The 13426-nt window shown below is 38.6% G+C and overlaps 1 protein-coding gene across 1 annotated transcript in view; it reads right to left on the bottom strand.

Annotated features, from left to right (window-relative positions):
* Window positions 1–13426, bottom strand: part of FNDC3B (fibronectin type III domain containing 3B) — a 304172-nt gene that overhangs the window by 70255 nt on the left and 220491 nt on the right. Inside the window, exons 9-10 of the mRNA XM_011380910.2 lie at window positions 9628–9772; window positions 6618–6671 (exon numbers count right to left, since the gene is read on the bottom strand). Coding sequence (XP_011379212.1) covers window positions 6618–6671; window positions 9628–9772 — 199 coding nt within the window. The remainder of the gene's footprint in view (window positions 1–6617; window positions 6672–9627; window positions 9773–13426) is intronic.

The raw sequence follows: 13426 nt of genomic DNA, 5'->3' as shown, positions 1-13426 counted from the left end.
TAGGCAACATCAAAGATAAATGTTGGCTTGAGAAATAAGAGCATGTATGTGCAGCATAACCATATATAAGAAGAGGTTCATAAGAGAGAGGTGGAGACAGTCCACATTTTGATGGATTCAAAAGTTCCTTGTGTCAAACCTCACTCTCTTCTCACTGATGCCTCTCTTTTATTTTACTGAGCACGCTGGCATAGAGGAACTTTCAAAGGTGAGCAAGGGAGTGAGAAAGTTTGTGGTTGCAGGTTAGTAAATAAATACCACATGCATTTTATCCCCTGGCACACTAGTTTTTTTCTATTAGTGGGAGAGGCTTAGCTACCTAAAATAGCCAAGAATGATCATCAGATCCTTTGACTTAAACAAACATAATTTTCCCATATATCCCTCTAAATATGGATGTCAACTGCTTTGATAAGATCATGTGTTGAGACTGTCCCAGTGAAGGAAAAGGAAAGGATCAAGGTGGTGATTTTGGAAAGGCAGCTTGTTCTATTCACAAATGAACCAACAGATAGATGGGTTCAGTCCATCCATCTAGCCAAGGCCCAAGGCTGCTATCTTCTAGCTGGTAACCAAGAAGCATGATAAACATGAATTGATAAATTGGGTATCAAGGACCAAGATGGATATTTGTAATTTAGCCTCAGCTAGAAGCTTTCAACATTGGACCAACATACCATATAACCTAAGGCAGCATGGCACCTCAGAGACTGTCAACTCCATTCTCAGAGGTGCTCTTCAACCACTCTGTGAGACCTGGTAAGTCACTCTGATTGCCGATGCTCTAGTTCCAAAAATGGCTGCTGTCAAACCAGAAAAGCCATGTGCAAATTCACTTGGGCAAAAAGCATTCTGAAAGATTATCAATACTATTCAACACCTAAGTTAAATAGTAATCTGATTAATAAGCTAGTTTCCAATTACCTCCTATGGGGCCAGCTTAATTCCTAAAATGAGCAAAGCTGGCTCCTCCTGAACTAGATGCCCAAGAAGTGACAGTCTGCGGTGTGCTACCCACTCCTGGAGGTATCTTCAGCAGGACTGCTGAGCACTGCCCAGCTTGCTAATGGTTCCCCAGGGCATTAAGGGTTCTACCTACTGCTGGCATTTCTGCTCTATTTCAAATTATACTTCCCTTGATTTCCGTTGAATTTATTCCATTCTTAATCCACTATGTTTTACAGCTCTCTTGGTTCATTAGTCACCAGGAAAGTAAGATGTGAAATTCCTTTTGGGCTAGCTGAGTCACATGTGAGGAAGATTCTTGGGAACTCCACTAGTCACATTCCGCCTCACTCCCCACCCCCCACCCCCAAAGCTATTTTTCTGGTTCTTTCGTATGCTCCCTACACGTCATGTCTGGAAACTAAGCTAATGGCAAATGAACATCCATATGTAGAATTGATGTCCGTTTTTGTTTAGTCCAAACCAGAGACACTAACCTGAGGGTTCCTGTTTAAGTTCCTGATACAAAGATGCCATATTCCTTTCATATAATCCTAACTGTTGACTTTTTCTACCCCAGATCTTGACTTGTACTTAAGTGACATGAAATAACCATTAAACTGAATCTTCTATTGCTCAAGTTATCTCAATCTTAACCTACCTCTGAGATAAATAACACTATTTTTCAAGTGGAAAAGCTGAGGCTTAGGGGTTAAATGACTTGCTTGAATAGTTAGAGACAAAACGGAGACTACTATTGCAGGTCTCTTTAGGTGCATACCATGTTATTGATACATATCTATCATCAATATGAATCCATGCCACAGAGTCACGGCAAGATCTTAGGAGACCTGCATTTGCTGACTAGCTAGCTGCACAGCACCAGTGAATATTTCTGTATTCTACAATTTAAAACAATAAGAGTAGAACTCACAATGAGTTAAGTTTCCATAAATAATTCCTTTACAGAATTTGCTTTCTAATATGGAAAAGAAAGTTCTTATTTGACAATGAAGTTTGCCCTTTTACTCAGGTTTTCAAGGGAAAAAGCCAGATCACCATCTCTGAAAACAGCCATTTATGTGTAAGTCAACCCAGAGATTCCTAATCTTTTTTTTAAATGCCCCAAAGCTCATCCCTACCCTAGAGGCCTCTATATCCTCATTCCTTCCCTTAGCCTCTTCTAGAGAAAAACTCCTAACTCTGCTATCAGATACCTCTATGTCATCAAGCAGAGAAGCAACAAAGGGGGCATTGAGCTCAGAAGGATGCCAATGGAGGGGACAAGCGGAGGTCAAAGGGGTTAGCTCAGGATGGCCCATGAGTTAATTGAACTTAAGAAATTAGCATCTAAGCATTGTTTTGCAGTTACATGCTTCTTATTCATACTTCTTGATTAAACTAAAACTCAGTTCATTAAAGCAGTTTTTAAATGTCTGTTTTTCAAAATATCAGCATTAGGTGTTAATACTCAAATCTAGTAGAAGAAACCATTATAAGACTTCAGACCTGCTTTCTGCCAGCCTTCAAAATAACTACTGACTTACAAATTAAATATGGGGACAGGGGCACATCGTGATCAAAAAGAAATTAAAATGTAATGATGACACATCTAACAGTCAAGTAGAAAACTGTCTTGAAAATGGCCTTCTGCTTTGCAGCTCATAACGGGACATCTCCTGGGGGAGCAAACAGTGGTTGAAAATATACAAAATTGCAAGGCCAAGTTTGCAGACTCCAAGGCTCTAAACACTACAACTCATCTGAGTCACCACAACAAGGGGACAGGGCCAGCAAAGTCCACACCTTTCCATGTTTTGAAAACTGACCTGTTTCAGGAGAAAAACTGAAATTGACAGCCATAGCTGAAAAGCTAATGAGACCTGTGCATTCAATTTTTAGTTGCTTGTTACCATCCCACAGTCAGTTACTTCCCACAGTGATTTAAAAATTAAAGCATTGCCTAGTTACAATTATTAGCACAGAAAAAAGCAGGCAGCTAATTCTTTTGAAGAACTATTAGTGAGTGATTTCCAAGAGAATTCTACAGAACAATGATGTGACATTAATGAAAATGCATTTAGGAGACAAGGTGTATCAGCTTTCCCCTGTGCTGTAACGTCTCCATTTTCTGTTCTCCATTATGGCCACATGAGCCTTCAGAGACCTTAGCTATTGATTAAGGTGGATCTTCCCAAGGCTATCTTAGTACAGTAGTCCCAGTCCCGGCAGAAATAAAGGCCAGGTACTCACTGGCCTCTCTGCTGCTGCTTTCATTCATGAAGGTCCTCTTCTAAGAGGCTTGACAGCTGCATATGATGTCTGTGCTCATAGTAAAACATGTTTGTTTTACCAACATTTGCAAAATTTTACACTGTTTTATTGTAATGATGATTAAATACTGAACAAAAGAATCGAGTGTTCCGGGAACTCTAACCAGTGCTGTTATACTACAATAAAAATATGGGAATACCCAGACATTAGTAGTGGCACATACATGGATGGGAGCACTTTGCCTCAAGCTCTAATTCTCAGACCAGTTTCCAGGGCACAAACAGCCAGGGTGCTGCTCATGAACACAACCTTCTTTGAGACTCTAAGCAGTACCCATCTTCCTCTCAGGCGGTGACTTGCTCCTCTGTGCACCTCACAATCTTGCTGCCCTTTAAGTTTGTTTCTATAGCCCCCTAGACAACAGAGACTATGGGTATATGGCTGGCACAAATGTCCTGAGAGAGGAGAGCTCTGGCTTTGGAGAGGGCTGGGTGTGGTGGAGAGACACCCCAACAGAACACCTATTCCCATTCTTCTGACTCTACTAGGGCAGGGTCTGGAAATAATCCCTGGTACCAGGTGTACTTGGCTTCAGAAAAGTACCAGAAGGTTTAGGAGGGATAGCCAGGGCCTCATGTGCTCATATTTCCTGCAGGTCTGATGTTCTCTGTTCATACATTTGCTGTTCTTCCTCAAAGGCAAGGCCTAAATAGCACGAAAATACTATTCAAGGGGAACCGAAAACCAACCTAAGTGAGCTGCTCCCAAAAGGATTGCTGATCTCCAACTAAGCCCTAAGCTTAGAAACACAGACTGTCGTACTGATTTGTGAGAAACTTTACTTCTGAAATGATATGATGGGCAGAAATGAATTGGTTACTATTGTTTGTATTCTCATTGCCAGGAAACCCAATGGTATTATTTTTTAATCTTTTTAGGGAGACTGGAAGGGAGAGAGGTATAACGTAAAGCAAAGCGACTGGATGGAACAATTTGAGAAGCTCGTGGTTATTTGTTCCATTTACGTGTTAGAAGTATAAAATGATAGCATGACATTAGCTTTTTCAGCCAGCAGAAGATGTTATCTTTCCCATGTCACAGATCCTTCACAGGACAGTGAACAGTGTTCACATGTCATGTATATAAATGCTTTCAGAAGGGACAATCCTAATAACCAGTTTTGAGATAGTGTGAGTGATATAAATACACACAAGCCGATGGGCAAACTGAGCACCAGAGATGTCAAGCAGCCTGGTTTAAAACTTGGAACTAAATCTACATCTCCTAATTGCAGCACTTCGCATAGTTTGGGGAAGTTCTTCTAGAAGGTGAATATTATGACATAGAATGTAAAAGGATTCCTATGTTGGCAAAAAGCCTATGGTAGGTGAGAGCAAGTGAGAGTCAATCTGGAATCTCTAGTAAAGCTCATTTCAGAGCCAACACCAGCAGGAATTACAAGGTGGGAGAGAAAAAAGAGAGGAAAGGCGAAGGCAGAAGAATTAAGATGGGAACAAGGAAAAGAGGGAAGGAGAACGAGTAGAGGAAAGCTAAAAATAAACCATTTAATATTCTGTGGTCACCAATTCATAGTGGGTCCTACTGGTTACAAATGGTCATCAGACACAGCTCCTCCATTGCATCTGAGGCTGAGGAATGCTTCCTCCCAGCATCATGTCAGGACACTTCCAATTCAGATTCAAAGGGAAGGAGGCCAACAACTGAGTCACTGATACCATTTCCTGCAGCACCTGCGTTTTCCTTGGAGGTTTTCCCTTCAAGTACTCAACTTCTCTGACCTTACTTATGAGGCAGAGAAGCAGCAAAGAACCCAGGGGGCATGGACGGACGGACGGACGGTCACACACACACACACACGGACACACGGATAGACACACACACAGACACACACACACACACACACACACATAGATACCAAAATGGAAAAAAGCCTCCTCTTCACTGGTAAACTCTATCTCAATATAAAACCTCAAGATATGAGAAAAAACATCAGGTCAGCGCAACAAAACAACACACTTAAAAAAAGACTTCCATTCAACATTCACTCATCCTTCGGGAGGAAGAGGAGAAGAGAAGATGTTAACTATGTGCTCAGAGCTCAGCCAGGTTTCTTCCCATCTTTCTTGACTGTCTATAAAAATCTCTTCCCACAAGGGCACTTTCCAATCAAACCACCTTAAAATGAAATCCACCTAATTGGTAAAATGTACCAGTTACATCTGACAGTTCAACAATCTTTTCATAGGAACTCCTCACAAAGAGCCTAAGAACAAAAGAGCGTTGTGTTTGGTAACTTGCGACTCTAGCTGTTCAGATGCAACCCAGATGGGAAAATACGCTTCCACAGGAAGTGATGAAGGGCCGTTCTTCATGTCAAAATTTCATCGTAAGAATTTCATCCAATTTTCATTTTACGTTTGGTTTAAACAAACAGTTTTCCACACTTGAAAAATTACTTTATGCTTAAGCCTATATTCTAAATCTTTCAATCCCCCTGAATTTAAGTCGCAAAGTCTAGTTAATTTGCATTTTTCTTCAAATTCCACATTTCCTATTCTTAAAATCCTTAGTCTGTACATTCACTTACAAAAAGATAGACTAAAGCAAGGGTAAATGAATGAACAGAATTAAGGTCTACAGGTACAAAAAGTACAGCTGCCTTTGGAAACAAGAGGTCTCTGCAATAAGTGTTTCCTGCCTGAGATTCTGTCTGTAGCATCAGCAAGACCAGAAATGCACTGGGTCAACATTCGGCACAGAGTCGCCTTGAGATAAGGAGACTCTACCATGAATAACATTCCAAGGGCTTCTGGTGACAGAAATCACAAAGTGGGGCACATATTATATAGGGTGTTCAAGCCCACAAGGCAATCACACATGGATAGAGGGAGACCTCCAAGTGCTGCTCTGCCTTCCCACGGACAATACCCTATGGTGCACACACCAAAGTGCGCACACGACATCCACAAAGGAAAAACAAATTATATTTCCCAAGCCACGGTGTAGTTTACCTTATCAAAACCATCTCTGGAAGATGGCCTTGGACAGACAAGATGATAAAGCAATCGATTTTTAATACTAAATAATGACTGGCTAGACAGTAGGGACTCTAAAATAAGAGTCTGTCTTTTCTTTCAGCTGCATTTCTTGCAAATAAATCAAGTAAATATGTTTGAATGCACAATTTATTACACTGCTTCAATCCATCTTCATTTTTCAAAGTCAGTAACTATCGGTTTAAAATTTCCTCTACTTATATTCTTTTTTTCCATGTGTTTAGAACATGTTTAATAAGAATAAAAAAATAAAATGGTATTTGTTCAGGAATTTTATTTGAAAACGGTGTTTTAGATGGATGAATATGAAAATATGCTTACCTCATCCCATTCTAAAAGGTAGTTGGTGATTTTTGAACCATTGTCAATTGGTGCCTAAAAAATAATAATAAAAAGAGATTAGAGAAAGTTGTTCACAGACAAAAGTTATGAGCCACCCATTTGGTTCAAATACAATGTCTATGCCAGTGCTATGCTACAACCCTTGATAGCTCCTGCATTTCTATGGTCAAACGTTATCATAAACCAGTTTTAATATAATTCAACTAGGGAGAGAACCCTCACTCTTAAGAAATCATCTCCATAAAGAGCCAAACCTACCTTCCCCACCACCTCTACCCTTTACATCCATATGGTCCCCTACTTCCTCTTTCAAGAGACAACTTTAATTTTAAAGGTAGAGGAGAAAAAAAGGCAGCTTAGAAACATAGGCACTGCTTGGGGTCTGGAGGGATAGAGCTAACCCAGTTAGGTCCAGGCAAGAATCTTTATTTTTGTAACGTCTCCCATACAGGTTGTTTGGTTGGTTTTTTGTTTGTTTGTTTAGTGCTTAAGTTAGAAAGCCTAGTGTGGCACTGAGATTTCTCCCCTTTTTAAACAAACATGAGGACAAATGGGATCCGCTAGACTACTAGGGACTATTAGCCCTTCACATGTTAGCAAAAAGAAGCTTCATCATTTGCTTTTCTTCTAAAAGCATTCTGAGATCTGCTTCACCGAGAAGAAGATGTAGGGAGGCAACCAGAAAGAGCAAGACCATATCTCTCATTTCAAAATCACATTTGAGCTTTGCTCCTCCCCGGGAGAGAACAGGAGCCCCACAAACTGCAGTGTCTTGCCTCTAGCAAAAGGCAGCCTGGTCACCAGAGCTGTTCTGAAACCCAAATCACCTGTTTGTCATGTGTGGTCTGATGTTAGTTACTTAATATCAATGTTTAGTTTCTTGTTCCAAGAATGGATGTGTGTAATAAGTAGTTGGGGGAATATATGTAAATCAACCTGGTCTTACAGGAAGTACTCAGTAAACAGCAGCTGTTGCTTTATTATTGTTAATAAAACATCATCAGGGGCTCAGTAAATAGTAGTTAAATTAATAAAGAAACACTTCTCCCTCTCCGTTCCTTCCTTCTTCGTTCTGAGTCCTCAGACCTAGATTTCAGGTGAGTGTTATATGTTCTATTGAACTGCAATTTCAGGTTTTTATGGGTTCAGTTTGAGAGACAGGACAGGGATACATTTAAAGTTCTAAATAATGGATAAAGTCAAAGTTTTAATGAGAACCCATTTCAAAGAAAAGAATTACATTTATAATGGCTCGTAAGCCTCTGGAGAAACCTGTTCTTTAGTAGTTTCTTTTATGATACCCTGACCCACCACCAAGTCTCTAATTTATGGGAACACCAAATATGGTTTTCATTTCACCCTCTTTAATGTTGCTGACTAACAAGAAGATATTAGAAGATCCTGAGCTCTCTGTGTCTTTGTGGACTTCAAGGGCAAGTAGGCAGCCAGAGCATGGTCCCTCTGTCCTCCTGCTCCCAGCTAGAGCATCATGATCAAGAAATCTGTTTTAAGGACAGTTAAATAAAAACTGAACTAAATTCAGAACTCTCAAGTTTGTACATGACTGACTGAAACAAGACTATGTTTCTGATTCATAATTAAATAAAGGGAGAAAGAAAATGTGGAACACTTTCTTCCTAATAAAAAAAGCTTTCTCTTCAAGTTGCTGGTCTGCCTGAGACATAAACTTCATCAAGTTTTAAGCAGAGTATATATATCAGTGATTCCCAACTTTAGGTTTATAAGACCCTGGGGTCCCTCTGGTATTCCTCAGAAGATTTCTTATATTTTCCAAACCAAATAAATTTGAATTCTTTTCTTAAAGATACATTTATTTACATATATATGTATACATAAATATAGAACACGTTTTTAAAAAGATGTATATGCTCCAAGGAATTAAACAATGATGACCAGTTGGGTGTTAAAACTCTGAAAAGGTGGGGAATCACTGACCTGCATGATCCCTGGAAGCCAGGAAGGAAAATAAAATAGTTCAGATTCTAAGCCAGTTTAAACTTTGCCTTTGTCTGAATAACACACTCAGTATTGGCTACTGGTAATGAGAATGCAGCTGCCCACAGGAGAGAGGCCTGGAGAAGCCCATGCTCAACTGCTAACCGCCACTCTCAATCGTTTTCATCAACTTCCTAGATAAATCTGACCCTCTGGTACAGGAACAAAAAGATAAAATACTTCACCAATAATGGATCTCTCTAGTCATCTTATTTCTTTTATATATTAGTGTTCTCTCCAAATACCATAAATATTATCTCTACTTCTACAAACTTTACATTTTAAACTATATTTTAAAATATCCATATAAAGAAATAGTTACTATAGAGACTGATAACAATCTATTTTCTTGCAAACATACAAGTATGACTAATAAGCTAAAAATACACATTAAGGACCTCTCTTTGGCAAGAGTTATTTGTAGCTTAGTAAATTGTATTTCATGAAAACTACTATAAAATTTGGACTTTTAAGAAAAATTAGTAATCCTGACTGATCTAAGCCCTAATTAGTAAAAATTAATGAAGTCTTAATGTAGTTTAGAACACTAAACATCTGAGGCAGTTTTAAATACTAAACGTTTCAGAGTCACCACTACAGAGCCATGAACTTACTTTATCTTTAGATGTTTACAAAAACTTTTTACTGAAGTCCTCATATGTTTGTTGAAATGAATTAAACCATTAGAAAGTGATGAAATTTAGGTATCATAAGTATTTGTATCACTTAGGAGGTACTACTGATGATCCTAAGAGATTTATCAAATTCCCCTGCAAAGAAAGCTAAAGCTTGGTTTTGCAGAGTTCCCTCCCAACACTTTTTATAGACACAGCAATGCTTGATATCATGATAATTTGTTTCACATGGTTACTATGAAGAAAACCACATACCATCACCAAATTAAAATAGCGCTAAATACATGTTTCAAATGGCTGTAGACTTCAGACCATCCCCAACACTTTGAGCTACCCACCTTCCACTGCAAAGTTAGTGAACTTTTGCTTCTGTGTGCCAGCTTAGGTGGGAAGGGGCACTCGGGTGCGCAGCTGTGGGTGGTGAAGCTAACTGGCTCAGAGCAGGCTCCCTTTACGGAATTGTACATGGCATACACCCTGAAAACAGAACAGACAAGTACAGTCAGTCAGTGGCACGCGCGGCCCATCACAGAAGACCAGAGTTTTTCTCTCTGCTTTCCTCCAGGCTCTCCATAGAGGAACTTCTTCCGTAGTGCACACCATGCCTCTTGTTCTCTGCTGGTCTTGTCCTGACTTCACTCTGGTCAGCAGGTCCAGAAGGAATCACCCCAGCACAGCAGCTGCCTACATGTGCTCTCTCCTTTAGTTAAAGATGAGAACTGCCCAGCTCCATTTAAGATAGGCAGGGTCTACTGACTGGAAAAGACTATGCTAAATAAGAAAATATCCGTAATCTCTGGAAAGGTCTACCAAATATACCTTCTAAAAACCAACAAATCACTCTCCAGTTGACTTTGTCTGTACAAAGGCTAAAAGTAAAGAGTTGGGTAAAAAGGGACAAGAAGTAGTGATGAGAGTCCAGAGACTGGAGAGGCAGCATGAAGTACCAAAAACAGGGGCATCTATTGAACTGTTTATAACATGTTTAGGTAGAAATATGGATGGTTCATACACAGAAACATGGTTGCTACTGCCAACTGCATTAATCTGTACTTCAACAAAAACAACATTCAGGTAGTTTTCCATGCAAACATTCAACTCCTGCACCTGGCGTCAAAATTAAAGATGTGCACTCTGCACATTAAACACCTGTCTCAACACAGAACATATGTGCCCAGTATCCCCAGAGAAGCTGTGAAGAAAAAGCATGGAACGTGCTATTATAAAACTACTCCTTTCAAACAGCATAAAATAGGATTACATTGGTTTTTATCATCCTCCTTTCTATGAGTCTATTTTTTTTATATAGGGCATTCAAAAAATTTGAAAACATACTTTTAAAAAGACAACAAAGAAATCTTTGCTGCCTAAAAAAGATGTAAGGATTAAGTTATTCAGAGTTGGGAAGTACTTATCAAGACCTTAATTCTTCTAATAACCTTTTATGAATTCCCACTAAAGATGGAAGAAAACTCTAGAGGGGTGAAGTAAATTTCTCACAGCTTCACAACTAGAAAGTTGGATCAACTGTATTCAGCTGTGGAAGTCTGACTGCTACAGTGTATTGCCTGTTGTGCTTACTCATGCTGCAATCCATGTTTCTCTAAATACCCACAATCTATTTCCCCTCATTCTGCTTGATGAACATAAACAGCAGTGAAAGATAACATTATGGATAATAGGTCCTAATTAGGTGTGTGATCCACAAAGTCCTTTCACCCTAAAGTCCATCGCAAAAGATTTATAGAGATTAAGCAAAAGTACTGAGACATATTAGTAAAATTCTAAAAGGTAGATCTGTATTCTCCATCTGATGGCTTATTAGTTACATCTGACCTAAGATATGGGGGGACCCCACTATATAGTGCTTTTAAATGTTAGAGTAGCCAATGAATTAAAGGTAACAATCACCACAAAGGAGACAAGTGGACATTATGCATTCCTAATGAAAGATCATGCCACTATCTATGAAATCCTTGAGAGAAAAACTGATCCTGTAGCTGATGCTTTCTCAACACTTTACAGGAAACATGGAGAGAACATATTGAGCAACACTACAGGAATACAAGCAGCCTAATTCACACTGAAGAAATTTTATAGAAACCCCCCCCCGAAAAAAGTCCAACAAATAATTGCAAAGGGAGGAAAAATCACCGATAGAGGGAAAACCTATAGATTAAAAGAAATTTGCAAGGCCTAAGCCAAACAGAATATTCATACCATGTTTGAATTCCAAGTACAACAAACTAAAGGAAAAAAAAAAGTTTATTTTTAGGACAGTTGAAGAAATGAGAACAGTCTTTGGATTTTAAAGACATTAAGAAATTTATCATTTTTGTTTAAGATGGGTGTGTGATAATAGTAATGTGGTTTACAATACGCCTAGATTTCATTTCAAAATAACTGTGGGGGAGGGGGAAGGGAGGATATCAAGGAAATAAGAAGTTGGGTGATGGGTATATGACAGTTCATAAAACCATTGTTTTCGACTATATCTAAAATTTTCTGAAATAAAAAGTTAAAAATTAAGCTAACACTGAAAAACATCCTGGAGATCTCTCATTTAAAAAAAAAGGAACCTCTGGCTTCTCTTAAAAACTAGAAATCCTAGCAACACTGAGCTGCACAATAGCATGGCAGTAATTAGACAAAGCTGAAAGCAGCTCCCCCTTCAGACGGGGACAGCTCACCACTCCCTACTTCTCCTCAGCACTGAGATAGCTTTTCCTTGGCCTTTCACCCAATCTACTTTACTCACTTAAGTTCCCAAGGAGGTATCTCAGTTTGCAATCACTAGGCATTTGCAGACTACACTCTCACAGACCAGTTTCTAAATGTTGACAAAAATAGCTGACATCAAAAATCTATCCAGGTAATAGGGCAGAGGAAAAGGAGGTAGGGCAAGGGCCTGCAAAGTACTATCCAAATGCAGTTAGTTATCTAGGGAGATACAGAGGCAGTCAAATTTGCTCTTTTAAATGAGATTCTTGGAGTCAGAAATACATACTTATTAGGCCAGAGAAACAGGACTGATGGGAACTCCTGGAAGTCAGGATGGGAGGATGGCAGCAGGGATTAAAAAAGATAGCAGAAGTAAAAATTTGAGGTAGTTGAAGTTGGACAGTTGTATGGGCCACAGGGAGTTATTTTCCTTGTCTTTAACCTCAAATGTTATAGTTTGATGTTATAGTTTGATGTTGTAGTATGTTATAGTTTGTTTAAATTAGGAGTCAGTGTTTAGCACTTATAAATGTCTGTCCACAAAGAAGATCCATTTTCTATGATGACATAAATGTGCTGCATACAGCACCTAAAATTTGACATGATGTTTATCTCACGATTACATCTACCAATTAAAACTGTTCCGTAAATGGATAGTAACTAATGGTGATAATCAGCTCCATTTTTACTAATAACATTTACAATAAAGAAAATACTCTGGAAATGTTTTATTTTCAAGAATGTTGCAATAATGTTTTTACATGATGGTGATGTGTTTTCTCTAAATAGCATTATGTGATAGGAAGATTTGTAGAGTAGGATTCGTTTCTTTGGTTAAATAAATCAGCAGATAGTTCAGTTCTTTTATATTTATTTAAGCAAATACATTTTTCTAACAATATAATTAATCTTGTGCTGGGTTTTCACATTTGTTTCAGTTTAAATACTGACTAAATGCTTTTGAAACAGGTGCTCCAAGAATTTCATAAATTTGCTTCCAACTTCTTCCAGCACATCTGCAACATGCTAGGAACCACAGTTGCTGGTCAATAACATCTATTTCATAACTCTGCACTGAGCTGGTCAACCATATTTTTAGAAATGTTTCATCACACAATTTTTCTGGGAAATGTTATTACATGATATCATCTCTGGGCAACTTCTTTGCCAAACTGTTTATGCCAATGACTGGAAAACTGCTTCAAACTTTGTCATGAAATTGCCGTCCATTCCATCACTTAAATTCCTGATTATCTAATCATTGATAAAAATATAACTTCTTGACTCCCACAGTAAAGTGGTTATTTCAATGCCAGTATTAATTATACAACTACCAGGTAAAAAAGGAATATGCTTTTCTTTGTATATTTGTATATTTATTTGTATAAATAAGTGAATATATAAAAATATTTATAT

Source organism: Pteropus vampyrus, unplaced genomic scaffold (genome assembly GCF_000151845.1).
Source record: "Pteropus vampyrus isolate Shadow unplaced genomic scaffold, Pvam_2.0 Scaffold12, whole genome shotgun sequence".
Lineage (NCBI taxonomy): Eukaryota > Metazoa > Chordata > Mammalia > Chiroptera > Pteropodidae > Pteropus > Pteropus vampyrus.
This window is presented reverse-complemented; position numbering and strand designations above follow the sequence as displayed.